This window comes from Saimiri boliviensis, chromosome 2, assembly GCF_048565385.1.
Source record: "Saimiri boliviensis isolate mSaiBol1 chromosome 2, mSaiBol1.pri, whole genome shotgun sequence".
In the NCBI taxonomy this organism is placed as follows: domain Eukaryota; kingdom Metazoa; phylum Chordata; class Mammalia; order Primates; family Cebidae; genus Saimiri; species Saimiri boliviensis.
In genome coordinates, this window is record NC_133450.1 from 44963052 (window position 1) to 44989452 (window position 26401).

The 26401-nt window shown below is 44.6% G+C and overlaps 1 protein-coding gene across 1 annotated transcript in view; it reads left to right on the forward strand.

Annotated features, from left to right (window-relative positions):
- Positions 1-1112: 1112 nt before the first annotated feature.
- The window catches only part of RPGRIP1 (RPGR interacting protein 1), a 94320-nt gene continuing 69031 nt past the window's right edge, over positions 1113-26401 (forward strand). The window contains exons 1-4 of the mRNA XM_039468888.2: positions 1113-1189; positions 8133-8255; positions 17587-17719; positions 24523-24794. Coding sequence (XP_039324822.2) covers positions 8171-8255; positions 17587-17719; positions 24523-24794 — 490 coding nt within the window. The 5' untranslated portion in view covers positions 1113-1189; positions 8133-8170. The remainder of the gene's footprint in view (positions 1190-8132; positions 8256-17586; positions 17720-24522; positions 24795-26401) is intronic.

The following is a 26401-nucleotide window of genomic DNA, read 5'->3' on the forward strand; positions in this document are numbered from 1 at the left end:
CACTGCAACCTCTGCCTCCCGGGTTCAAGCAATTCTCCTGCCTCAGCCTCCCTAGTAGCTGGGACTACAGGCATGTGCCACCACGCCTAGTTAATTTTTGTAGTTTAGTAGAGATGGAGTTTCACTGTGTTGGCCAGGATGGTCTCGATCTCCTGACTTGTGATCCGCCTACCTCGACCTCCCAAAGTGCTGGGGTTACAGGCATGAGCCACCACACCCGGCCGAGCCCAGCTCTTATATTTTATAAATGTGTCACTTAAACCTGGGAAAATATTATATTGGATTTTCCTCTCTTCACTGTAAAATGTATGTGGCCTGGATACTTTCTCTGCTTCCTAATTATCTCCCCAGCTTTATTTTTATTATTTTATGAGATTTAGAGGAAGTCACATGGGGCCCATTAACTATATGTTCATCCACCTGGAAATCCCTGAACCTCATGGCAATAACCAGAATGGAGCTTTCTCAATCCACACACTCATTGCATTAAAGAGAGCATTTTATGTGACAATTGAGACCATATTCCACTTAATATATAATATGAATGCAGTGGCCAGCCATGCAGAATTTTTAAGAACATTTAATTTTTTTTCTGAGGGAGTGGGGGTCTGAAATAAGAAAAAAAAAAGAACATTTAATTTGTTTATATCAAGTCCTATAGTTTCATAATTACATCCCAAAGTTTGGTTCAGAAACTGTGGTCATGGTGAAATGGAAGATATACATTTTCTTACTTGAAAGGGCTCTGGCACATGTGGACTGAAAAGGCATGTTGATTCCACCAACAAGTGCAGTGTTTGTTTTCTTCAAAGGGATCTCAGGGCTCCAGAACAACTACCACTGTTGTTGTCCTTCAGGTAAAAATTTAAAGATCAACCTCTCAACACCAACCAATTTTTTAAAATCTGAAATTAAGCAAATGTGTTTTCAGCTTTAATTTTAGTTGAGAAGTGGATCTGTTAAGGAATGTTTATGCTGCTCTTTCTCCAAGTGAAACATGCATAGAGAAAAAACACAGCCTTCACACTCTGATCTGCAAAGAGTTAACATCTTGAAAGCTGACCAGAACTGGATTAACTCCTCTGTTAACAAGCCAGAAGGACAAGAGGATTGGAACCTAGATTACCAAAGGACACCAGAACATTGAGAGAAAAGAAATAGCGAGAGCTGTCTGGAGCAAGCAAGAACTGTAAGTTTCTAGCTGATGCATATTTATAGTTTCCTATGTCTTTCCTAGGGGTGTTTTTGAGAAGAATTTTTTTTTTTTTTTGAGACGGAGTTTCCCTCTTGTTACCCAGGCTGGAGTGCAATGGCGCGGTCTCGGCTCACTGCAACCTCCGCCTCCTGGGCTCAGGCAATTCTCCTGCCTCAGCCTCCTAAGTAGCTGAGATTACAGGCACGCGCCACCACGCCCAGCTAGTTTTTTGTATTTTTAGTAGAGACGGGGTTTCACCATGTTGACCAGGATGGTCTCGATCTCTCGACCTCGTGATCCACCCGCCTCGGCCTCCCAAAGTGCTGGGATTACAGGCTTGAGCCACCGCGCCTGGCCCTTTTGAGAAGAATTAAACAAGTTTAGTCTTTTTTTTTTTTTTTTTTTTTTTTGAGATGGAGTTTCGCTCTTGTTACCCAGGCTGGAGTGCAATGGCGCGATCTCGGCTCACTGCAACCTCCGCCTCCTGGGTTCAGGCAATTCTCCTGCCTCAGCCTCCTGAGTAGCTCAGATTACAGGCATGTGCCACCATGACCAGCTAATGTTTTGTATTTTTAGTAGAGACGGGGTTTCACCATGTTGACCAGGATGGTCTCGATCTCTTGAGCCACCGTGCCCAGCCTCTTTTTTTTTTTTTTTTGGAGACAGAGTCTCACTCTCTCACTCAGGCTAGAGTACAGTGGCGTTATCTCTGCTCATTGCAACCTCTGTATTCCAGATTCAAGCAACTCTTCTGCCTCACCCTCCTGAGTACCTGGAACTGCAGGCACATACCACAATGCCCAGCTAATTTTTGGTATTTTTAATAGAGACAGGGTTTCACCATGTTGGCCAGGCTCGTCTTGAACTCTTGACCTCAGGTGATCCACCCGCCTCGGCCTCCGAAAGTACTGGGATTACCAGCGTGAGCCACCATGCCTGGCCTAGTTAATTTATTTTCTATTGTACCACCAGTCTCCCAGGCATCCAGCACAACATTACGAAATCATATTTAATCCGGTCACCCTTTTAACTCTATCCCACATCCAACCAGTTGTCAAATCTTTTGATTCTCCTTCCTCGGTATGTTCATGATCCATCCTATTCTTCTATCCTCCTACTTCCATCTTTCCCAAGTTCAAGATCTCTTGCCTAACTTATAGCAATATCCTCTTAACACTGTCCTCTCCCCAATTTCCAAATCACTAATAATAGATGAATCTTCCTAAAGCTCTTCCAAAGCTCTAATTCTATTGCTCCTATGCTGAGAAATGTATCCACTCTCTGCAGAATGAATAAAACTCCTTTTCAAATCAATTAATTAATTTTTTAAAGTACAATTTCCATTTTATTTTTCTCCAGAGAACACTCACCTTCAGTCTTTTAAGGACTCAGCTCCTTACATGGATTTTGGTGGAGGTCGTGGGGCAGTACCCGCAGGTCTAAATGAGGATGGAGGTGTTCTGTCCTTTCGGGCTTCATGAGATAGATTTCTGACTACTTTGCTGTGAATTGCACAACTCACACAGTAATGCAGCTTCACATAGAGCTTGGGAAGTACATACACATCGAAGACTTTCACTTCAGAAATGTCCTTGACTGCTGTGGCCTCCACTATGTTTCAAAAGACAAATTTCTTTTTTTTTTTTTTTTTGAGACGGAGTTTCGCTCTTGTTACCCAGGCTGGAGTGCAATGGCGCGATCTTGGCTCACCGCAACCTCCGCCTCCTGGGTTCAGGCAATTCTCCTGCCTCAGCCTCCTGAGTAGCTGGGATTACAGGCACGTGCCACCATGCCCAGCTAATGTTTTGTATTTTTAGTAGAGACGGGGTTTCACCATGTTGACCAGGATGGTCTCGATCTCTCGACCTCGTGATCCACCCGCCTCGGCCTCCCAAAGTGCTGGGATTACAAGCTTGAGCCACCGCGCCCGGCCTAAAAGACAAATTTCTTAATGGCCTTGTTCTTGGGTACGCATCAGGCACAGTTCGCTGCACGTGGCCGCCGCAGTTTTTGGCACGACTGTTGTTCCTTCTCTTCTTTGTCATCTTGAAGGCACAAACCGGAGAGAGCTAATTAATTAATTTTTAATTGACAATTTGAAATTGTGCATATTTATTGTGTAAAAATCTTTGCTTTGAAATATGTGTATATAGCAGAGAATGGCTACCTTGGGCTAGTTAACATATGTATTACCTCGTATACTCATCAATTTTTTGTGTTTGATGAGAACACTTAAAATCTACTTTCTGGCCAGGGATGTGGTATCATACCTGTAATCCCAGCATTTTGGGAGGCTGAGGCAGGTGGATCACTTGAGATCAGGAGTTTGAGACCAGCCTGGCCAATATGGCGAAACCCAGTCTCTACTAAAAATAACAAAAATTAGCTGGGCATGGTGGCTTGTGCCTATAATTGCAGCTGCTTGGGAGACTGAGATATGAGAATCACTTGAACCCTGGAGGCAGAGGTTGCAACGAGCTGAGATCACGCCACTGCACTCCAGCCTGGGCGACAGAGTGAGACCCTGTCTCAAAAAAATAATAATCAGAGTAAAGGGAACTGGCTACAAAATTTTAATTGCTTGCCTAATGATACATAGTGTAAAAAAGAAAAAAAGAGGCCATGAGCAGTGGCTCATACCTGTAATCTCAGCACTTTGGGAGGCCATGGTGGGTGGATCACGAGGTCAGTAGTTCAAGATTAGCCTGACCAACATGATAAAACTCCATCTCTACTAAAAATACAAAAATTAGCCAGGCATGGTGGCACATGCCTGTAATACCAGCTACTCTGGAGGCTGAGTCAGGAGAATCACTTGAACGTGGGAGGCGGAGGTTGCAGTGAGCTGAGATTGCACCACTGCACTCCAGCCTGGGTGAAAGAGCAAGACTCTGTCTCAAAAAAAAAAAAAAAAAAAAAGATGATTTTAATTGCTGATGTCATCAAGCTGGCTTCATACATCTATCACTACTAACGGATTCTTCCCGCTTACTAACCTACCCTCATCCAAGCGCACTGCAATTCTGAATATCACTGAAAGGAAATTTCTTTAGTCTTTCATCCTGTTGAGTTCAAAACAACTGATAAACCCTTTTAACATCTGCACTGGATTTTGGATGTTTCTTCAACATGCCTTCACTGACCATCTCAACTAGCTTTTCCTCTCTGGCATTCCAATAAATTCCATGTCATTCTTAGAGCTTCTCTGACTTCGTGGTTTTTTTGTTTTGTTTTTGTTTTTGTTTTTGTTTTTTTCTGAGATGGAGACTTGCCCTGTCACCGAGGCTGGAGTGCAATGGGGTGATCTCAGCTCACTGCAATCTCCACCTCCTGGGTTCAAGTGATTCTTCTGCCTCAGCCTGCCAGGTAGCTGGGATTACAGGCACATACCACCATGCCTAGCTAATTTTTATATCTTTATAGAGACAGGGTTTCACCATGTTGGCCAGGCTGGTTTTGAACTCCTGACCTCGTGATCCACCTGCCTTGGCCTCCCAAAGTGCTGTGATTACAGGCGTGAGCCACCACACCTGGCTACCTTTTTATTATTTTTTTTATTTTTTATTTTTAGACAGAGTGCTGTTCTGCTTTGCCCAGACTGCAGTGCAGTGGTACAATCTTGGCTCACTGCAACCTGTCCCTGCCAGGTTCAAGCAATTCTCTTGCCTCAGCCTCCCAAATAACTGGATTATAGGCACCCACCATGATGCCCAGCTAATTTTTGTCTCACTAATTTTTGTCTCGGGTTTTCACCATGTTGGCCAGGCTGGTCTCCAACTCCTGGCCTCAAGTGATCCACCCACCTCAGCCTCCCAAAGTGTTGGGATTACAAGTGTGAGCCACTGTGCCTAGCCTGAGATATACTTGTAATCCTAGGTCTAACATGCGAAAGTACATAAACTTTGGGGTGATTATTCAGCTTTCTTTCTTTTTTTTTTTTTTTGAGACGGAGTTTCGCTCTTGTTACCCAGGCTGGAGTGCAATGGCGTGATCTCGGCTCACCACAACCTCCACCTCCGTTTCATACACACACAAAAAAAGACTGTGACATTAGAAAGATTCTCTCCATTTATTACATTATAGAACAGGGTATAAATGATTCAATTCAAGTTAAATAGACTGGAAAGCAGATCAATACAATGTTTATATTTTCTCTAGGTGATAGAATTTCTTCAATGTACCTTTTGCTTTCTTTATATTTCTGTCTGTTCAAAATAAGCTTGTGAACACTCTTCTTCAGTTGACAAGTCAAGCTAGCTTCAACAAAAAGGGAGAATTTGTTGTATAGGACACAGGACTCTACTGTAGAACCTAAGGTAGAAACAGAGCCAGATAGTGACGTTTATGGAAATAGGGAAAGACTGGGAAAATTTAGATGTCTAGTAGCCATGCAGAAATGTTTAAAAACAGGAATTTGTACAAATCTGAAAGTTAAGGCTAGAGACCTAATTTTTTCTTTTCCAAGATAGAGTGTTGCCCAGGCTGGAGTGTCATGATGCTATCTCAGCTCACTGCAACCTCCACCTCTTGGGTTCAAGCTTTTTTCCTGCCTCAGCCTCCTGAGTAGCTAGGATTATAAGCACACGCCACCATGCCTGGCTAATTTTTGTACTTTTAGTAGAGATGGGGTTTCACCATGTTAGCCAGGCTGGTCTCGAACGCCTGACCTCAGGTGATCCGCCCACCTCAGCCTCCCAAAGTACTGGGATTACAGGCGTGAGCCACCTTGCCCAGACATTTTTGTTTTGAGATGGAGTTTCACTCTTGTTGCCCAGGCTGGAGTGCAATACTGTGATCTCGGCCCACTGCAACCTCAGCCTCCCAGGTTCAAGCGATTCTCCTGCCTCAGCCTCCTGAGGCTGGGATTACAGGCACATGCCACCGTGGCCAGAAAATTTTTGTATTTTTAGCAGAGCTGGGGTTTCACCATGATGGCCAGGCTGATCTCGAACTCCTAACCTCAGATGATCCACCTGCCTCACCTGCAAAGTGCTGGGAATAGAGGTGTGAGCCACTGCTCCTGCTGAGATATACATTTTGGAGACAAAATTGGAAAACACTGGGATCAAGGAACAGAATGCTTTAAGAATTTTTTGACTCATTTCAGCCCCTCAGTGTCATTCTCTTTCTTGTTCATTCATTATTCTTTTCACACACTCAATATTTATTTATTGAATACCTGCTATATGCCAATAACTGTTTGGATACTGCATCTATAGAGGTAAACAAGATAAACCATTTTTCTGCCTTAAAAGTCATTATGGCCAGGTGCGGTGGCTCATACCTGTAATCCTAGCACTTTGGGAGGCTAAGGTGGGCAGATCACCTGAGGTCAGGAATTCAAGGCCAGCCTGACCAACATAGTTTAAAAAAAAAAAAAAGTCAGCTTGGTGTGGTGGCTCACACCTATAATCCCAACACTTTGGGAGGCTGAGGCAGCTGGATCACGAGGTCAAGAGATGGAGACCATCTTGGCCAACATGGTGAAACCTTGTCTCTACTAAAAATACAAAAATTAGCTGGGCCTGGTGGCACATGCCTGTAGTTCTAGCTACTCAGGAGGCTGAGGCAGGAGAATTGCCTGAACCTGGGAGGGGGAGGTTGCAGTGAGCCAAGATCGCGCCACTGCACTCCAGCCTGGCGCCTGGAGACAGAGCAAGACTCTGTCTCAAAAAAAGAAAAAAAAAGTCATTATGTTGCCAGGAGCAGTGACTAACATCTGTAATCCCAGCACTATGGGAGGCTGAGGTGGGCAGATCACCTGAGGTCAGGAGTTTGAGACCATCCTGACCAACACAGAGAAAGCCTGTCTCTACTAAAAATACAAAATTAGCAGGGCATGGTATCTCATACCTGTAATCCCAGTTAATCAGGAGGCTGAAGCAGGAGAATCCCTTGAACCTGGGAGGCAGAGGTTGTGGTGAGCCGAGATCGTGCCATTGCACTCCTGCCTGGGCAATAAGAGTGAAACTCTGTCTCAAATAAATAAATAAATCATTATGTTTTGGTGAGAGAGGACAGACAATAAACTAGTATAAATAAATTAAGGTAGTTTCTGGGACGGAAGAAAGGAAGGGAGGGAGGGAGACAGGGAGGGAGGGAGGGAAAAAGAAACAAAGGAGGGAAGGAAAAGAAAGAAATAGAAGAAAAATAAGAAAGAGAAAGAGATCAGACATGGTGGCTCATGCCTGTAATCCCAACATTTTGGGAGGCCCAGGCAGGCAGATCACCTGAGGTCAGGCGTTCAAGACTAGTCTGGCCAACATGGCAAAACTCCATCTCTACTAAAAACATAAAAATTAGCCAGGTGCAATGGTAGGCACCTGTAATCCAGCTAAACTGGATACTATCATCCAGGAAAAAGAGTGTTGGCCAGAGTATGAGGCGACTCTGTAGATAGAATTTCCTGAGTATTCAGGCCACAGAGCTGAATATGGTCATTTGAGAGCTACCAAGTTTATATAATAGTTCTAGCTATCCCCAGAAGCTAATTTAAACCTCTCAGCTTTATTTTCAACCTTCTATGAGAGAGAATCTGATTGGTCCAGCTTGGGTCACTTGTCTAACCCTGGTTCAATCAGCAACAACTTCAGGGACTGAGTTATAGAGTATAAACTGATTCCTGGGAATCAGTCGCTGTAAATTAAGTGCAGAGAGGGATAGAGGGTCATTTCTTCCAGGCTGAGCAGATGCTTAAAAAATGATTCAAAAATATATCCATCAATTCCATAATCATAAAACCTGATTTTCATGTTAAATAAAGTCATTACTGCTGAATACTTGTTCTTACTCTCTAATATAGAGTTGTTCACCCTACCACAAGAATGACTTTGACATGTCATATACCATCATGAAAGTGCTGAGAAATTCCTGCTACAAGTTATGTACAGTTTTCAGAAAGTTGCATGTAATTGACTGAATTTTTCCTTTATTTCAGTGTCCTCTGGGATCTCTTACAGTTTGGGAACAGAGATCATGTCACATTTGGTTGACCCTACATCAGGAGACTTGCCAGTTAGAGACATAGATGCAATACCTCTGATGCTACCCACCTCAAAAGGTAACCCCCATGCCTGAGGATGGACACCTTTCAGAACTAAAAGAACTCTCAATCATTGTGGGACACCTTGCTAGTCTTCACAGAGACTGATTTACTTTCAGCTCTTTTCTTCAATCTTCTCACTATTTTCTTTTTTTTTTTTTTTGAGATGGAATCTCACTCTGTCACCCAGGTTGGAGCACAGTGGCAAGATCTCACTGCAGCCTCCGACTCTCCAACTCCTGGGTTCAAGTGATTCTCTTGTCTTAGCCTCTCAAGTAGATGGGATACAGGCATGCACCATCCTGCCTGTCTAGTTTTTGTATTTTTAGTAGAGACAGGGTGTCATCATGATGACCAGGCTGGTCTCGAACTCCTGACCTCAAGTGATCCACCCACTAGACTGGTCTTGAACTCCTGATCTCAAGTGATCTACCCACCTTAGCCTCCCAAAGTGCTGGGATTACAGGTGTGAGCCACCGTTCCTGGCTCTCTTCTCATATTTTATTCTTTTTTTTTTTTTTTTTTTTGAGACGGAGTTTCACTCTTGTTACCCAGCCTGGAGTGCAATGGCACGATCTCGGCTCACCGCAACCTCCGCCTCCTGGGTTCAGGCAATTCTCCTGTCTCAGCCTCCTGAGTAGCTGGGATTACAGGCATGCATCACCATGCCCAGCTAATTTTTTGTATTTTTAGTAGAGACGGGGTTTCACCTTGTTGACCAAGGTTGGTCTCGATCTCTTGACCTTGTGATCCACCCGCCTCGGCCTCCCAAAGTGCTGGGATTACAGGCTTGAGCCACTGCGCCCGGCTCATATTTTATACTTAAATTCTTTTTTTTTTTTTTTTTTTTTTTTTTTTTTTTGAGATGGAGTTTCACTCTTGCTCTGTCTCCCAGGCTGGAGTGTGGTGGCCCTGATCTCGGCTCACTGCAACCTCCACCTCCCAGGTTCAAGCCATTCTCCTACCTCAGCCTCCCGAGTAGCTGGGACTACAGGCAGTCATCACTATGCCTGCCAATTTTGTATTTTTAGTAGAGACAGTGTTTCACCATATTGGCCAGGCTAGTCTTGAACTCCTGACCTCAAGTGATCTGCCTGCTTCAGCATTCCAAAGTGCTGGGATTACAGGCGTGTGCCACCACATCCAGCCTTTTTCTCAAATTCTTATAATAAAATTATTATTGTTTAGGTTTAGAAGATAAAGCTAAATACAACCACCACAAACAGCACAACCAAAGCTAAGAACAAACTAGTGGGTTTCATTCATCTATCCATGTGATTAGCCCTTAGCTCTTCACTTCCACTAAGCAGAAGTATGCAATTTAAGATAAAAGGGCTTAGCCCTACCAGAGCTTCTTCCACACATGATTTAAGATATTTTTGTAACTTTGGCCAATCATGGGGGCTCACACCTGTATTCCCAGCTACTCAAGAGGCTGAGGTAGGAGGATCACCTGAGGCCAGGAGTTCAAGACCAGCTTGGGCAACATAGCAGTACCCTATCTCTAAAACAACCAAAAAAGGGCCGGGCATGGTGGCTCAAGCCTGTAATCCCAGCATTTTGGGAGGCCAAGGCAGGTGGATCACAAGGTCAAGAGAGCGAGACCATCCTGGTCAACGTGGTGAAACCCCATCTCTACTAAAAATACAAAAAATTAGCTGGGCATGGTGGCGCGTGCCTGTAATCCCAGCTACTCAGGAGGCTGAGGCAGGAGAATTGCCTGAACCCAGGAGGCGGAGGTTGAGGTGAGCCAAGATTGTGCCATTGCACTCCAGCCTGGGTAACAAGAGTGAATCTCCGTCTCAAAAAAAAAAAAAAAAACCCAAAAAGTTATTTTTGTAATATTGTTACACTTTCCCATTCTTCAGTCCCAATCATAGCTACTGTTGATTCTATTTTCACTTGACTTCACCTTTATAAAATTATTTTTTGAGGATATGGCACTTTATGCACTGCCCATGAGTATATAAATGATGCAACCATTTTGGAATATGTTTGCCGTTATCTAGTAAAGGTAAACATGTAATTCTACTTCTGTGTATAAAATTTGCAGAAATTGGCTGGGCATGGTGGCTCACACCTGTAATCTCAGCACTTTGGGAGGCCGAGGCAATTGGATCACCTGAGATCAGGAGTTCAAGACCAGCCAGACCAACATGGAGAAACCCCGTCTCTACTGAAAATACAAAATTAGCTCGGTGTGGTGGCACATGCCTATAGCATACCAGCTACTCAGGAGGCTGAGGCGGGAGTATTGCTTGAACCCAGGTGGCAGAGGTTGTGGTGAGCTGAGATTATGCCATTGCACTCCAGCATGGGCAACAAGAGCAAAACTCCATCTCAAAAAAAAAAAAAAAAAAAAAAAAAAAAAAAAAAAAAAAAAACTTTGCAGAAATTAACTCTTGCATATATGTACCAGGAGACATATACTAGAATGTTCACAGCAGTGTTGTTTTTTTTTTTTTTTTCAGGAGCTATTCAGGTGCTTTGCCAATTTTCTTTTTAATTCAGTGGCCAGTTTTGCCAATTTTTAAATTGGATTATTTGTCTTTATATTATTGGTTGTAAGAGTTCTTTGTGTATTTTGTACACAGTTGAGAATTTTGTGCTTCTCAAAGCTTAACTGTTCTGCAGACAAAGTCCATGAAAAATGAATTGACTGACATAATTTTTCGAACTGGAAGGGTCATAGAACTAGTGACAGGAAACCTTTGTTCAGGAACGATCTACCTGGAGAGTTCCCATCAGTTTGGAAGCCACCCACATAACCAAAAAGCTAAAAGAATTCAGTATTTTTCTTCAGTACCATAAAAGAAAAATGGAAGATGAGAAAGGGCAAATTTACAAGTTTACTTTGTGAAAAAAGAAGCTTTTTTAGGTTTCATTACAAACATGTCCAATTTCACTTCTGTTGTTTATGAATAATTAAAAGTAAGTGAAGTACTCTCTTTATTTTTATTTTATTGGTTCATTTTTTTGAGACAGGGTCTTGCTCTGTCACACAGGCTGGAGTGCCATGGTGCGATCTCAGCTCACTGCAACCTCTGCCTCCCCAGGCTCAAGCAATCCTCTAGCCTCAGCCTCTCAAGTAGCTAGGACTACAGGAACACGCCATCACGCCTGTTTTTTTGTAGAGAGAGGCTTCACTGTGTTGCCCAGGCTGGTCTCAAACTCCTGAACTCAACCTGTCTGCCCACTATGGCCTCCCAAAGTGCTGAGATCATAAGCATAAGCCACCGTACCTGGCCTAAGTATTTGTCATAATAAAGATTTTCATAAAGGTATACGGTCATATTGCAATTTTCTTCCTAGTGACCCTACCTTCCTAGTATACCTAGCAACATTATTTTGCAGGTTCTTTGATTTGGAAGTTGCATATTTTTTCATTCTAAGCATCTGGAATTTACCTCAGAAACATTGTTTTGGGAGAAAAAAAACTTTTGATGTCACAAATAGGTAAGACTGCATTAGGGAATTTAAAGTAATTTCTTTTTTTTTTTTTTTGAGTCCGAGTCTTGCTCTGTCACCCAGGCTGGAGTGCAGTGGTTCAATCTCGGCTCACCACAACTTCCACCTCCCAGGTTCAAGCGATTCTCCTGCCTCAGCCTCCCAAGTACCTGGGATTACAGGCATGTGCCACCATGCCTGGCTAATTTTTGTGTTTTTAGTAGCGATGGGGTCTCACTATGTTGGCCAGGCTGGTCTTGAACTCCTGACCATACTATCCAACCGCCTCAGCCTCCCAAAGTGCTGGGATTACAGGCGTGAGCCACCGTGCTTAGCACATTAAAGGAATTTTCTTCTTCTTCTTTTTTTTTTTTTTGGTACAGAGTCTTGCTCTGTCACCAGGCTGGAGCACAGTGGCACCATCTCAGCTGATTGCAACCTCTCACTCCCTAGTTCAAGCGATTCTCTCCTGCCTCAGCCTCCCGAGTAGCTGGGATTACAGGTACATGCCACCATGCCCAGCTAGCTTTTTTGTATTTTTAGTAGAGACAGGGTTTCACCATGTTGGCCAGGATGGTCTCGATCTCCTGACCTCATGATCTGCCCTCTTTAGCCTCCCAAAGTACTGGGAGAGCAAGACCCTGTCTCAAAAAGCAAAAACCAACCAAACAAAAAGTATATTAATGGCAAATAATCACATAAAATGTTCAATATAATTAGTTATTAGAGAAATGTAACATAATAATGAAAATTAATACAATTAAAACCACTACATACCCACTAGGATGTCTAAATTTAAAAAGACCAAGTGTTGGCAAGGATGTGGAGGAACTAGAACTCTCATACACTGGTGGTGGGAATAGCAAATGGTATAACCACCTTGTAAAACAGTTTGCTAGTCTTCTAAAAAGTTAAATCTAGGCCGGGCATGGTGGCTCATGCCTGTAATCCCAGCACTTTGGGAGGCCGAGGCAGGTGGATCACTTGAGGTCAAGAGTTGGAGACTAGCTTGACCAACATGGTGAAACCCCATCTCTACTAAATATACACAAATTCACTAGGCGTGGTGGCTCATACCTATAATCCTAGCAACTCGAGAGGCTGAGGCAGGAGGGTCACTTGAACCCAGGAGGCAGAGGTTGCAATGAGCCGAGATCATACCATTGCACTCCAGCCTGGGCAACAAAGCGAGACTCCATCTCAAAAAAAAAAAAAAAGGTGGGGAGCGGGTGACTCATGCCTGTAACCCCAGCACTTTGAGAGGCCAAGGTGAGCAGATCTCCTGAGGTCAGGAGTTTAAGACCAGCCTGACCAACATAGAGAAACCCCACCTCTACTGAAAATACAAAATTATCAGGGGTGTTGGTGCATGCCTGTAATCCCAACTACTTGGGAGGCTGAGGTAGGAGAATCACTTGAGCCCAGGAGGCAGAAGTTGTGGTGAGCCAAGATCACACCATTGCACTCCAGCCTGAGCAATAAGATCAAAATTCTATCTCAAAAAAAAAAGTTAAACCTACACCTGTCTTTTGACTCAACTGTTTTATACTTTTCTATTTATCCAAAAGAAATTAAAACATGTCCACACAAAGACTTGTACATAGATGTTTATAGCAGCTGTAACTGTAATAGCCAAAAATGGAAACAATTCAATGCCCATCAACAATAAATGAGTATTTTTTAAAAAGTGAATGGATAGCCGGGCGCGGTGGCTCAAGCCTGTAATCCCAGCACTTTGGGAGGCTGAGGGGGGTGGATCACGGGGTCAAGTGATCAAGACCATCGTGGTCAACATGGTGAAACCCCGTCTCTACTAAAAATACAAAAAATTAGCTGGGCATGGTGGCGCATGCCTGTAATCCCAGCTACTCAGGAGGCTGAGGCAGAAGAATTGCCTGAACCCAGGAGGCGGAGGTTGCAGTGAGCCAAGATCGTGCCATTGAACTCCAGCCTGGGTAACAAGAGTGAAAATCCGTCTCAAAAAAAAAAAAAAAAAAAAAAAAAGGTGAATGGGTATGTAATAGAATATGTTAGGAAGAATAATGGAAAAAAAGTAAATGGATAAATATGGTATATTCATACAAAGGAATATTACTCAGCAATTAAAAGGAACTATTGAAGCTGGACGCAGTGGCTCACGCCTATAATCCCAGCACTTTGGGAGGCTGAGGTGGGCAGATCACCTGAAGCTGAGAGTTGAAGACCAGCCTGACCAACATGGAGTTAAATCCCGTCTCTACTAAAAATACAAAATTAGTCAGGTATGGTGGCACATATTTGTAATCCCAGATACTCAGGAGGCTGAGGCAGGAGAATTGCTTGAACCCAGGAGGCGGAAGTCGAAATGAACTGAGATCACCATTGCACTACAGCCTGGGTGACGGAGTAAAACTCCATCTCAAAAAAGAAAAAAAAAGGAACTATTGACCTATGAAATATCGTGAATCAATCTCAAAATAATTATAATGAGTGAAAGAAGTCAGACCAAAAAAAAGGTACACAGTGGATTAATTGATCTATATAAAATCCTAGAAAATAGTGGCCAGGTCGGGTGACTCACACCTGTAATCCCAGCACTTTGGGAGGCCGAGGTAGGTGGATCACTTGAGGTCAGGAGTTTGAGACCAGCTTGGTCAGCATGGTAAAACTCCATTTCTACTAACAAAACAAAAATTAGCCGGGCGTGGTGGTGCACACCTGTAGTCCCAGTTAGTTAGGAGGCTGAGGCAGGAGAAATGTTTGAACCTGGGAGGCAGTCATTGCAGTGAGTCAAGACTGTGCCACTACACTCCAGCTGGGCAAGAGCAAGACTTTTTCTCAAAAAAATTAAAAATAAGTAAAATTCTAGAAAATGGAAACCAATCTGTAATGACATAAAACGTATTTGTTGATTCCTGGGAACAAAGGCAGGGGTTGAGGTTGGGGTAGGATGGGAAGGAATGGATTACAAATGGATACAAGGAAACTTGGGAATGTAGAATATGTTCATTACCCTAATTGTGGTGGTGGTTTCACAGGCATACACAAATGTCAAAATCCAAATTTTCACTTTAAGTATGTACAGTGAATTACATATCAATTATACCTCAATAAAGCTGTTCTTTGAAAATTTTCATGTCATCTTCCGAAGGATAGATCAATGAGGTGATGGTGATGGCTGAGGTGGTTCTGAGACCAAAGGTTTGAGCCCTCCTTCTTCCCAGTGTAGAGAGAAGCTGTCTTTCGTATTCTGGGATTTTAAGATGGTTTCTGACCTGGTGTGGTGGCCACACCTGTAATCTCAACACTTTGGGAGGCTGAGGTGGATAGATCACTTGAGGTCAGGAGTTCAAGACCAGCCTGGCCAACATGGTGAAGGCTCGTCTCTACTAAATGTTGAGAAATGTAACGTGTATGAATATTGATGTTGAGAAATGTTAAGTTTATGAATATTGATGAATGCTGAGTGTATGATAGAATATATTGTTTGCTAGGAAGAATGATGGTAAGGAAAACCTAGCTGCCCCCTCCCAAGTAGAAAACTACTTGGAGCATTCCAAAGTGGCAGGACAATATATAGATATCATACACCTGTTAAAACAATTGTTTAAGCTCTCTGACCCTGCCCCCACGGCTCCCTCGTGGAGAATACTTTTTAGGTTGTTTGTGATCAGTGGTAAGTGGGCACCAGCTGTCTACCTGGCATGTTTTGTGTTATGAGAAAATACTGAACACCTGTTTGTTAATAAGGATCACCTGTTCAGAGAGAATAAAAGCCTGGGTTAGCGTCTTCTGGGGCCTTCAGCCTGGAATGTCGTCAGTTTCTGAGGCTCTCAGCTTGGAAGGCTGCTGGGCCCCCTCAGCCCCACTTTGCCGTTCTGAGTGTCTGCCTCTCAGTTCCTTCAGCGCTGCCAGGGTGGAATTCTTCATAGCCGAGCTGGTACTGGGTAACTAAAAATATAAAAACTAGTCAGGCTTGGTGGCATGTACCTGTAATCCCAGCTACTTGGGAGGCTAAAGCATAAGAATCTCTTTAACCCGGGAGACAGGGAAATGCAGGTTGCAGTGAGCCGAGATCCTGCCACTACACTCGGCGTGGGCAACAGTAACAGACTCTGTGTAAATAATGATACTAATAGAAACCATGGTTCCCATTCACCATGAGATCAGAGCAGACCAGGGCCGGTGAACACTCACACTGAAAAGTGTGCTCTAGTTTCCTCAGATTAGACCAAACAAAGGATCCTGTCTAAGGAGGTAGCTTTGGGGACAGTTTTTCCTGACCAGAAAAATAAGATGGTTCTTGATAATCAAAAGTTTTGTTTTTTGTTTTGTTTTTGAGATGGAATTTTGCTCTTGTTGCCTAGGCTGGAGTGTAATGGCACGATCTTGGCTCACTACAACCTGTGTCTCCCAGGTTCAAGCGATTTTCCTGCTTCAGCCTCCCGAGTAGCTGGGATTACAGGCATGCCCGGCTAATTGTGTATTTTCAGTAGAGATGGGGTTTCTCCATGTTGGTCAGGTTGATCACCTGACCTAAGGTGATCCACCTGCCTCGGCCTCCCAAAGTGCTAGGATTACAGGCATGAGCCACCATGCCCAGGCTCAAGAAAAGTTTTTATCCTTTTACTTACTGGGTTTCTGAAGACAGTCATAGGAACAGTCCTTGTCTAGGTCTAAATTTTCTAATAAGGATATAAAAATAGACAAGTCGCAGTGGCTCATGCCTGTAATCCCAGCACTTAAGGAGGCCGAGGCAGGTGGATTACCTGAAGTCAGGAGTTAGAGACCAGCCTGGCCAACATGGTAAAAGCCCATTTCTACTAAAATCCAAAAACGAGCTGAGTGTGGTGGCAGGCGCCTATAATCCTAGCCTCTCTGGAGGCTGAAGCAGGAGAATCTCTTGAACCTGTTAGCCGAGATTGCGCCACTGCACTTGAGCCTAGGTGACAGCAAGACCCTGTCTCAAAAAAAAAGAAACAAGTAGAATAAAAGCCTTATTGGATATTTTTATATAGAGAATGTACTTTCTTTTTCTTTTTTTTTTTTGAGACAGAGTTTCGCTCTTGTTACCCAGGCTGGAGTACAATGGCACGATCTCAGCTCACTGCAACCTCCGCCTCCTGGGTTCAGGCAATTCTCCTGCCTCAGCCTCCTGAGTAGCTGGGATTACAGGCACACACCACCATGCCCAGCTAATTTTTTGTATTTTTAGTAGAGATGGGGTTTCATCATGTTGACCTCGATCTCTTGACCTCATGATCCACCCGCCTCAGCCTCCCAAAGTGCTGGGATTGTCTCGATCTCTTGACCTCATGATCCACCCGCCTCAGCCTCCCAAAGTGCTGGGATTACAGGCTTCAGCCACCGTGCCCGGCCTGAGAATGTACTTTCTAGGTGGAAGGTTGAGTCACACCCTCATGCTGTAATAATACAGAAAAGAGCCTCCACTAGGAGTCATTTCCTTTTTTTTTTTTTTTTTTTTTTTTTTTTGAGACGGAGTGTTGCTCTGTCACCCAGGATGGAATGCAGTGGCACAATCTCGGCCCACTGCAACCTCTGCCTCCTGGGTTCAAGCAATTTTCCAGCCTCAACCTTTGGAGTAACTGGGATCCTAGGTACCCGACACCATGCTTAACTAATTTTTGTATTTTAGTAGAGACAAGGTTTCACCATGTTGGCCAGGTTGGTCTTGAACTCCTGACCTTGTAATCTACCTGCCTCAGCCTCCCAAAGTGCTGGGATTACAGGTGTGAGCACTGCACCCAGCTGGAGTCATTTCTTATACTTTGTGAATTTCCTCATAAATACTTGACTCAAAATAGATTTATGCTCTCTGGGCAAGATGTAATGGGAAACCAGAAGGGTTAAAAAAAAAATACATGTAAAAATACTGTCCATTTACTCTCTTCTGGGACTTCAGGTAAGAACATGAAAACTCAACCACCCTTGAGCAGGATGAACCGGGAGGAACTGGAGGACAATTTCTTTCGACTTCGCGAAGATCACATGTTGGTGAAGGAACTTTCTTGGAAGCAACAGGATGAGATCAGAAGGTATTTAATTCTGATCTTCTTGCTGTGAGGACAGTGGGGAAAACAAAAAAAGGTATTTAAAGTTCTTTTTTTTTTTTTTTTTTTTTTTTTTTGAGACGGAGTTTTGCTCTTGTTACCCAGGCTGGAGTGCAATGGCGCGATCTCGGCTCACCGCAACCTCCGCCTCCTGGGTTCAGGCAATTCTCCTGCCTCAGCCTCCTGAGTAGCTGGGATTACAGGCACGCGCCACCATGCCCAGCTAATTTTTTGTATTTTTAGTAGAGACGGGGTTTCACCGTGTTGGCCAAGATGGTCTCGATCTCTTGACCTCGTGATCCACCCGCCTCAGCCTCCCAAAGTGCTGGGATTACAGGCTTGAGCCACCGCGCCCGGCTTAAAGTTCTTAAACTTTTAAAAGCTGTGTCTACACCAGGCCTACATCACACTAAACAAAAAGGAATACGTGTTGCTAAGACATCTATACCAGAAAATGATTCAAATGCCAAGGATGTTGAGCTCCAAAAAAAATTTTTTTTTTTAGACATAATCAGGCTTTGTCCCCCAGGCTGGAGTGCAGTGGCATGATCTCAGCTCACTACAACCTCCACCTCCTGGGTTCAAGCAGTTCTCTTGCCTCAGCCTCTCAAGTAGCTGGGATTACAGGCATCTGCCACTCTGCCCAGCTAATTTTGTACTTTTCGTAGAGATGGGGATTCACCCTGTTGGCCAAGCTGGTCTTGAACTTCTGGCCTCAAATGATCCACCCACCTCAGCCTCCCAAAGTGCTGGGATTACAGATGTGAACCACTGCATTCGGCCAAAAATAATTTTTGAAGCAATATTGCTTTTGTCTATTTTTTGCCAAACATGTCGATAGACTGTTACCACAGGCCACAGAGTATCATTAAGAGCCTGGGTGATACTATTTCAGCCCACAGAATAAGACTGGACAGGCTCCTTCTCTGGTCACAGAAGAGGGAATGGAGACAGGAGGAAATGATCAAAATCTCAGAGGAAGGAAGCCTGCAGGGTCAGGCAAAAGAAGGGGTCTTCATTTACAAAACAAAACTAAAGATCATATTGATCCATGTAGGCATGTTGTAAGTGCTATATATATTTTTTTATTTAATTTTGAGGTGGAATCTTACTCTGTTTCCCAGGCTGGAGTACAGTGGCATGATCTCAGCTGACTGCAACCTTTGCCTCCTGGGATCAAGCGATTCTCCTGCTTCAGCCTCCTGAGTAGTTGGGATTACAGGCTTGCACTACTAAATTTTTTTTTTTTTTTTTTTTTTTTTTTTTGAGATGTAGTTTCACTCTGTTGCCCAGGCTGGAGTGCAGTGGCATGATCTCGGCTCACTGCAACCTCCACCTCCCAGGTTCAAGCAATTCTGCCTCAGCCTCCCAAGTAGCTGGGACTACAGGCACACACCACCATGGCTGGCTAATCTTTTCTTTTTCTTTTTCTTTTTTTTTTAAGTAGTAGAGATGGGGTTTCATCATGTTGGTCAGGGTGGCCTTGAACTCCTGACCTCAGGTGATCCACCTGCCTTGGCCTCCCAAAGCGCTGGGATTACAGACATGAGCCACTACACCTAGCCTTAATATTTGTACTTTCAGCAGAGAGCGAGTTTCACCATGTTGGCCAGGCTGGTCTCAAACTCCTAACCTCAAATGATCCCCCCACCTTGGCCTCCCAAAGTGCTGGGATTACAGGTGTGAGCCATCCTGCCCAGCCAGTTAATTTAATATTACAAATACTATTAATTCATTTAATAGTCTAAAGGTGGTATAATAGGAAAAGGAAGCATAAAGAGGTTAACTAGCATGAGATACTTAGTGAGTAGCAGAGGTGGAAAAGTGTTTTTTTGTTTGTTTTTGGGGAGACGGAGTCTTGGTTTATCACCCAGAGTAGAGGGCAGTGGCCTGATCTTGGCTCACTGCAACCTCCGCCTCCCAGGCTCAAGTGATTCTGCTGCCTTACCCTCCCAAGTAGCTGGAATTACAATCAGGCGCCACTGTGCCCAACTAATTTTTGTATTTTTCAGTAGAGACAGGGTTTCACCACATTGGCCAGGCTGGTCTTGAACTCCTCGCCTTGAGTGATCTGTCTGCCTTGGCCTCCCAAAGTGCTGGGATTACAGATATGAGCCACCGTGCCTGCCCCAGAAGTGAAAACTCTTAATTTCAAAGTATACTATATACAGTGATCTTAGATTACTTTAGAAAATGGGGATCTGGAAATAAATCTGAGACGGAGGTGAAGGAAGGTAAACAGATGGGAACAATGGGAGTTGTGAAAGTCTGGAGTATATCTCTTGGACACATTTTGGAGATACTGGTGTCAATGCCTTCCAGCCAAGGACCACCAGGAACATAAACTGTAGTTGAGCTTATTAATTACAGCTAGAGAAAATGCACACCATGGGGGAACTAAAGGCATCTCAGTAAATGTGATAGAACTTACAGCATCTGAGCTTTGGTTGGTTGGGTGATTTGGGGGAGGATCCAAGGAAACAGATTTGCTCCAGATTTGGCCCTGTCAGAAAGCAAGCACAATTTTATCTTTGGGTATCTCAATAAATTCTTTTTTTTTTGGATAGGGTCTTACTCTGGCACTGGAGTGCAGTGGTACAATCTTGGCTCACTGCAGCCTCAACTTCCTGGACTCAAGCATCAATAAATTACCACCACCACCACCACCCCCCACCACCCCAGGCGGAGTTTTGCTCTTGTTACCCAGGCTGGAGTGCAATGGCGAGGTCTCGGCTCACCACAACCTCTGCCTCCTGGGTTCAGGCAATTCTCCCGCCTCAGCCTCCTGAGTAGCTGAGATTACAGGCACGTGCCACCATGCCCAGCTAATTTTTTTTGTATTTTTAGTAGAGACGGGGTTTCACCATGTTGACCAGGATGGTCTTGATCTCTTGACCTCGTGATCCACCCGCCTTGGGCTCCCAAAGTGCTGGGATTACAGGCATGAGCCACCGCGCCGGGCTGCATCAATAAATCTTACCTACAGGGAGGGTAGACTACTGCAAGGCTGAAGCCATGGTTGGTAAAGAAGCTGCAGTCAGCCGGGCGTGGTGGCTCATGCCTGTAATCCAAGCACTTTGGAGGCCAAGATGGGCAGATCACCTGAGATCGGGAGTTCAAGACCAGCCTGACCAACAACAACAAAAAAAGCTGCAGTCACTCATGTTAACCTGGAAAGAAGGATGTTTGGTATTTTGTGGATGGCAGTGACACTAATTTTGTCTGTACATAGAAAATATTAGGGCCGGGCGCGGTGGCTCAAGCCTGTAATCCCAGCACTTTGGGAGGCCGAGGCGGGTGGATCACGAGGTCAAGAGATTGAGACCATCCTGGTCAACATGGTGAAACCCCGTCTCTACTAAAAATACAAAAATTAGCTGGGCATGGTGGTGCACGCCTGTAGTCCCAGCTACTCGGGAGGCTGAGGCAGGAGAATTGCTTGAGCCCAGGAGAGGGAGGTTGCAGTGAGCCGAGATCGCGCCATTGCACTCCAGCCTGGATAACAAGAATGAAACTCCGTCTCAAAAAAAAAAAAAAGAAAAAAAGAAAATATTAGGCAGTGGATTTACTTTGTATCACATGGTTTGTTTTGTAAAACATGGTTTTGGAGTGAATTTGTTTCATGCTGGTGTCCTGTGAGGTGTCCAAAAGGAGAATAGCAGCTGGGTACAGTGGCTCATGCCTATAGTCCCAGCATTTTGGGAGGCTGAGGCAGGTGGATTACCTGAGGTCAGGAGTTCAAGACCAGCCTAGCCAACATGGTGAAACTTCATCTCTACTAAAAATAAAAAGATTATCCAGGTGTACTGGTGGGTGCCTGTAACCCTAGCTATTAGGGAGGCTGTGGCAAGAGAATCACTTGAACCCATGAGGCGGAGGCGGAGGTGGAGGTTGCAGTGAGCCGAGATTGCACCACTGCATTTCAGCCTGGGTGACAGAGTAAGACTAGGTCTCAAAACAAACAAAAACAAATGGAGAATAGCACAGACCAGCTTCAAACAACACTGAGGACTAGTTGTCAGACCAGTTTCCTAACGTTAAAGGCAGTGTTTTGCTTTCTCATTGCAACCCTCAGGAGTGATTCAGAGCTTCATTTAGAAACTGCAGGATTAGCCGGCACGGTGGCTTAAGCCTGTAATCCCAGCACTTTGGGAGGCCGAGGTGGGTGGATCACGAGGTCGAGAGATCGAGACCATCCTGGTCAACATGGTGAAACCCCGTCTCTACTAAAAATACAAAAAATTAGCTGGGCATGGTGGCACGTACCTGTAATCCCAGCTACTCAGGAGGCTGAGGCAGGAGAATTGCTTGAACCCAGGAGGCAGAGGTTGCGGTGAGCCAAGATTGCACCATTGCACTCCAGCCTGGGTAACAAGAGCTAAACTCTGTCTTAAAAAAAAAAAAAAAAATCTGCAGGATTGTAGGCCTCCATTGTGGCCAGTATTCTTCAGAGTTGGTGATTTTTTTTTTTCTTCTTTTTAATATTGTGGAGGACTTGAGAATCTAGTAACTTGAGTGAAGTCAGAAAGTTGTATGGGCCAAAAAAATCTTGCTTCTTGGTTGATAATCAAAGAGTACTTAAGATTATGGATGCCAAATGGCTAACCTGGATTCTATGCCTCTGGCTTTGGGCAAGTTACTTAGTTATTTTATGCCTGGTTTTCTTCATCTGGGTAGAATGATATGTAATAATAGCTAACACCTGAAGCCCTTACACAGTACCCTCACTGTTATAAGTGCTTTATATATATATTTTTTAGCTTATTAATCGTCACAATCTAGTGAGGTACGTACTGTTTTAATCTTTATTTACGAATGAGGTAACTGAGCACAGAAAGGTTAAGTGACATACCTAAAGCTTCAGTTACTAAATGTCAGAACAGGCAGGCAGTGTGTCTTACTCAGCTCAGGCTGCCGTAACAGACTATCACAGACTGGGTGGCTTAAGTTACAGACATTGGTTTTCTTAGAGTTCTGAAGCTGGAAGTCTGAGATCAGCAGCCAGCATGGATCCTGCTGAGGGCCATCTTTCTTTTTTTTTTTTTTTCTTTTTTAATTTCAACGTGGAAAGGAGAACACATCTTTCTAGCTTGCTGACTTGTTTTCTCACTGTGTCTTGGGAGGTGGGAGAGAAAAATCTCGTTATAAGGCCTTATCTCGTTATAAGGTCTTATCTAATTACGGCCCCACCCTTGTGAACTCATTTAAACTTAATAACCACGGAAGGGTGGATCACCTGAGGTCGGGAGTTTGAGACCAGCCTGACCAACATGGAGCAACCCCATCTCTACTAAAAATAAAAAAATTAGCTGGGCATGGTGGCACATACCTGTAATCCCAGCTACTCAGGAGGCTGAGGCAGGATAATGGCTTGAACCTGGGAGGCAGAGGTTGCCTTGAGCCGAGATTGCGCCATTGCACCCCAGCCTGGGCAACAAGAGTGAACTCCATCTCAAAAAAAAAAAAAAAAAAAAAAAACCCAAACCTCCAAAACACCCAATCTCCAGATAGTCGTCTTGAGGGTTAAGACTTCAACATATGAATTTTGAGTGGGGATACCATTGAGGCCATAGCACAATGAGAGCATAGAATCAGATAGTAATGGCTAAAAAAACATTTTAAGCCGAGCGCGGTGGCTCAAACCTGTAATCCCAGCGTTTCGGGAGGCTGAGGCAGGCGGATCATGAGGTCAAGAGATTGAGACCATCCTGGACAACATAGCGAAACTCTGTCTCTGCTAAAAATACAAAAGTTAGCTGGGCATGGTGGCATGAGCCTGTAGTCCCAGCTACTTGGGAGGCTGGGCAGGAGTATTACTTGAACCTGGGAGGCGGAGGTTGCAGTGAGCCGAGATTGTGCCACTGCATTCCAGCCTGGTGCCTGGTGACAGAGTGAGACTCTGTCTCAAAAAAAAACCCCAATTAGGTCAAGATAATAAATGTTACTAAAAGCAATAAAGGAGTTATTCTTAGTTTGTAGCACATGTACAAGGGTGTACAGACAAGTGGGATAGAAAAAGTAACATTTTTATATTTATCCCTTTAAAAAAATTTTTTTTAACAGGGCTTGGTGGCTCAAGCCTGTAATCCCAGCACTTTGGGAGGCCGAGGCGGGTGGATCACGATGTCAAGAGATCGAGACCATCCTGGTCAACATGGTGAAACCCCGTCTCTACCAAAAATACAAAAAATTAGCTGGGCATGGTGGCACGTGCCTGTAATCTCAGCTACTCAGGAGGCTGAGGAAGGAGAATTGCCTGAACCCAGGAGGCGGAGGTTGCGGTGAGCCGAGATCGCGCCATTGCACTCCAGCCTGGGCAACAAGAGCGAAACTCCGTCTCAAAAAAAAAAAAAAAAAGAAAGAAAAAAGAAAGTGTGATTAGGTCGGGCTCAATGGCTCGGTCTGTAATCCCAGCACTTTGGTGGTTGGAGGCAGGCAGATCACCTGAGGTCAGGAGTTGGAGACCAGTTTGACCAACATGGTGAAACCCTGCCTCTACTAAAAACACAAAAATTAGCTGGGTGTGGTGGCAGGCGCCTGTAATCCCAGCTACTAGGGAGGCTGAGGCAGGAGAATTGCTTGAACCTGGGAGGAGGAGGTTGCAGTGAGCTGAGATCTTGCCACTACACTCCAGCCTAAGCGACAGAGCAACCCTCAGTCTCTAAATAGTGATTAATAGACCACAGTAGATCAATACATATCTCAGATCAATTCATGATTATTTGTCCAAATAAACTGTAGAAATAGTAACTGTCATGAAAGAAGCTACATGTTCTATTTGTCCACAGGCTGAGGACAGCCTTGTTCCGGTTGACTACAGCTGGCCGGGACCTGCAGGTAGCGGAGGAGGCTGCGCCGCCTTCGGAGACCGCAAGGCGCCGGCAAAACGTGGGGTGGCGGCAGCGCCTCTACGTACACCAGCGCCCCCAGATGCACCGACTGCAAGGGCAGTTCCAGCGCGTCAGCCCCGCCGACCCCCGCCGCACCCAACCTCGCTTCCCCATAGGACACAGACAGCTCCACACCTCTGGTGCATCGGTGCCGGAGAAACCGAAGAGGGGTGAGATTTAAGGCCACATGCCTGACAGGGCTAAGACCTTGGGAAGGACTGATGTGCCAGCCACGTTTTCCTCACTGCCTCCTCCTGCCCATTTTGTTCTTTTGTTCTCACTCCCTCCTTTCTGCCTCCCTAAGATCTTTTCTCCTGAGTGAGATAATCAGGTTTAAAGTTCTCAATTCACCATGGAGTACGGCTGAGGGCAGAATCGGACAAAAGAAAAGGGGAACTTTGCTGGTCAGTTCCAGAAAAGGTCTAGAAAATAAACCTAGATAACATTGCAAATCTCCATCATAAGTGGTCTTACCAGGGTTCCCTCCACTGCACTACTGGGCTATTTGGTTGGAAAGCCAGCATTTCCAGAAGACCTGTGCTTCCAAAGCTGGGGTTCTTAGCCTGTTGGGAAAGTGAACTCCTTTAAAACTATGATCAAAGCTAAGTCCCTTCTCCCAGCAAAAATATAGGCACACATAGACAAACTTTGCATTCAATTTTCTTAGGGTCCATAGTTTCTCAAAGCTCATTCATGAAATGTAGGTCCAAAAGTAAGCTGTAAGTGACCCGGATCAGTTGCAATTTCTTGTCTTCCTGTATTACAAATGGAATAGTCTGAGTTCTGACTTTATCTGGCTGCTGTGAAACCCAACGTTGATGACTGGGTGCTGTGGCTCATGTCTGTAATCCCAGTCCTTTGGAAGGCCGAGGTAGGTGGATCACTTAAGCCCAGGAGTTCGAGACCAGCCTGGGTAACACAATGAAATGCCGTCTCTACCAAAAATGAAAATCGGCCAAGCCTTGTGGCACATACCTGCAGTCCCACCTACCTGGGACACTGACACAGGAGGACTGCTTGAGCCCGGGAGGTGGAGGCTACAGTGAGCCCACATGGCACCACTGCACTACAACCTGGGCAACAGTAAGACTCCACCTCTAAAAACAATTAAAAAAACCCTCAAAAACCAAACTCAACATTAAATCTCTAGATACCCATTCCCATGGATCTAAATCAGGAATGAGTATCCTAAGTTTAAAAACAAAAAAAAACAAAAAACAAAAAAAAAACACTACACATAGCATTTAATTTTTTGACACAGTTCTCCTCCGGCAGGCGGGAGTACAGTGGCGCAATCTCTGCTCACTGCAACTTGTGCCTCCCAGATTCAAGCGATTCTCCTGCCTCAGCCTCCCGAGTAGCTGGGACTGCAGGTGCACACCACCACACCCAACTTATTTTTGTATTTTTAGTAGAGACGGGGGTTTCACCATGTTGGCCAGGACAGTCTCAATCTCTTTACCTTGTGATCCCCCCACTTCAGCCTCCCAAAGTGCTGGGATTACAGGCTTGAGCCACTGCGCCAGGCTAATTAAGTACTCGTATTAATACTCACTTATTTTGCTTAGAATAGTCCTATGATTTCAAGTTCCATACTCCAGACAACCAAACATTTGCAAAACAAAAAACAACAACAAAGTAAGGCTGGACGTGGTGGCTCACGCCTGTAATCCAAGCACTTGGGAGGCCAAGGCGGGCAGATCACCTGAGGTCAGGAGTTTAAGACCAGCCTGACCAACATGGTGAAACCCCGTCGTTTAAAAAAAAAAAAAAAAAA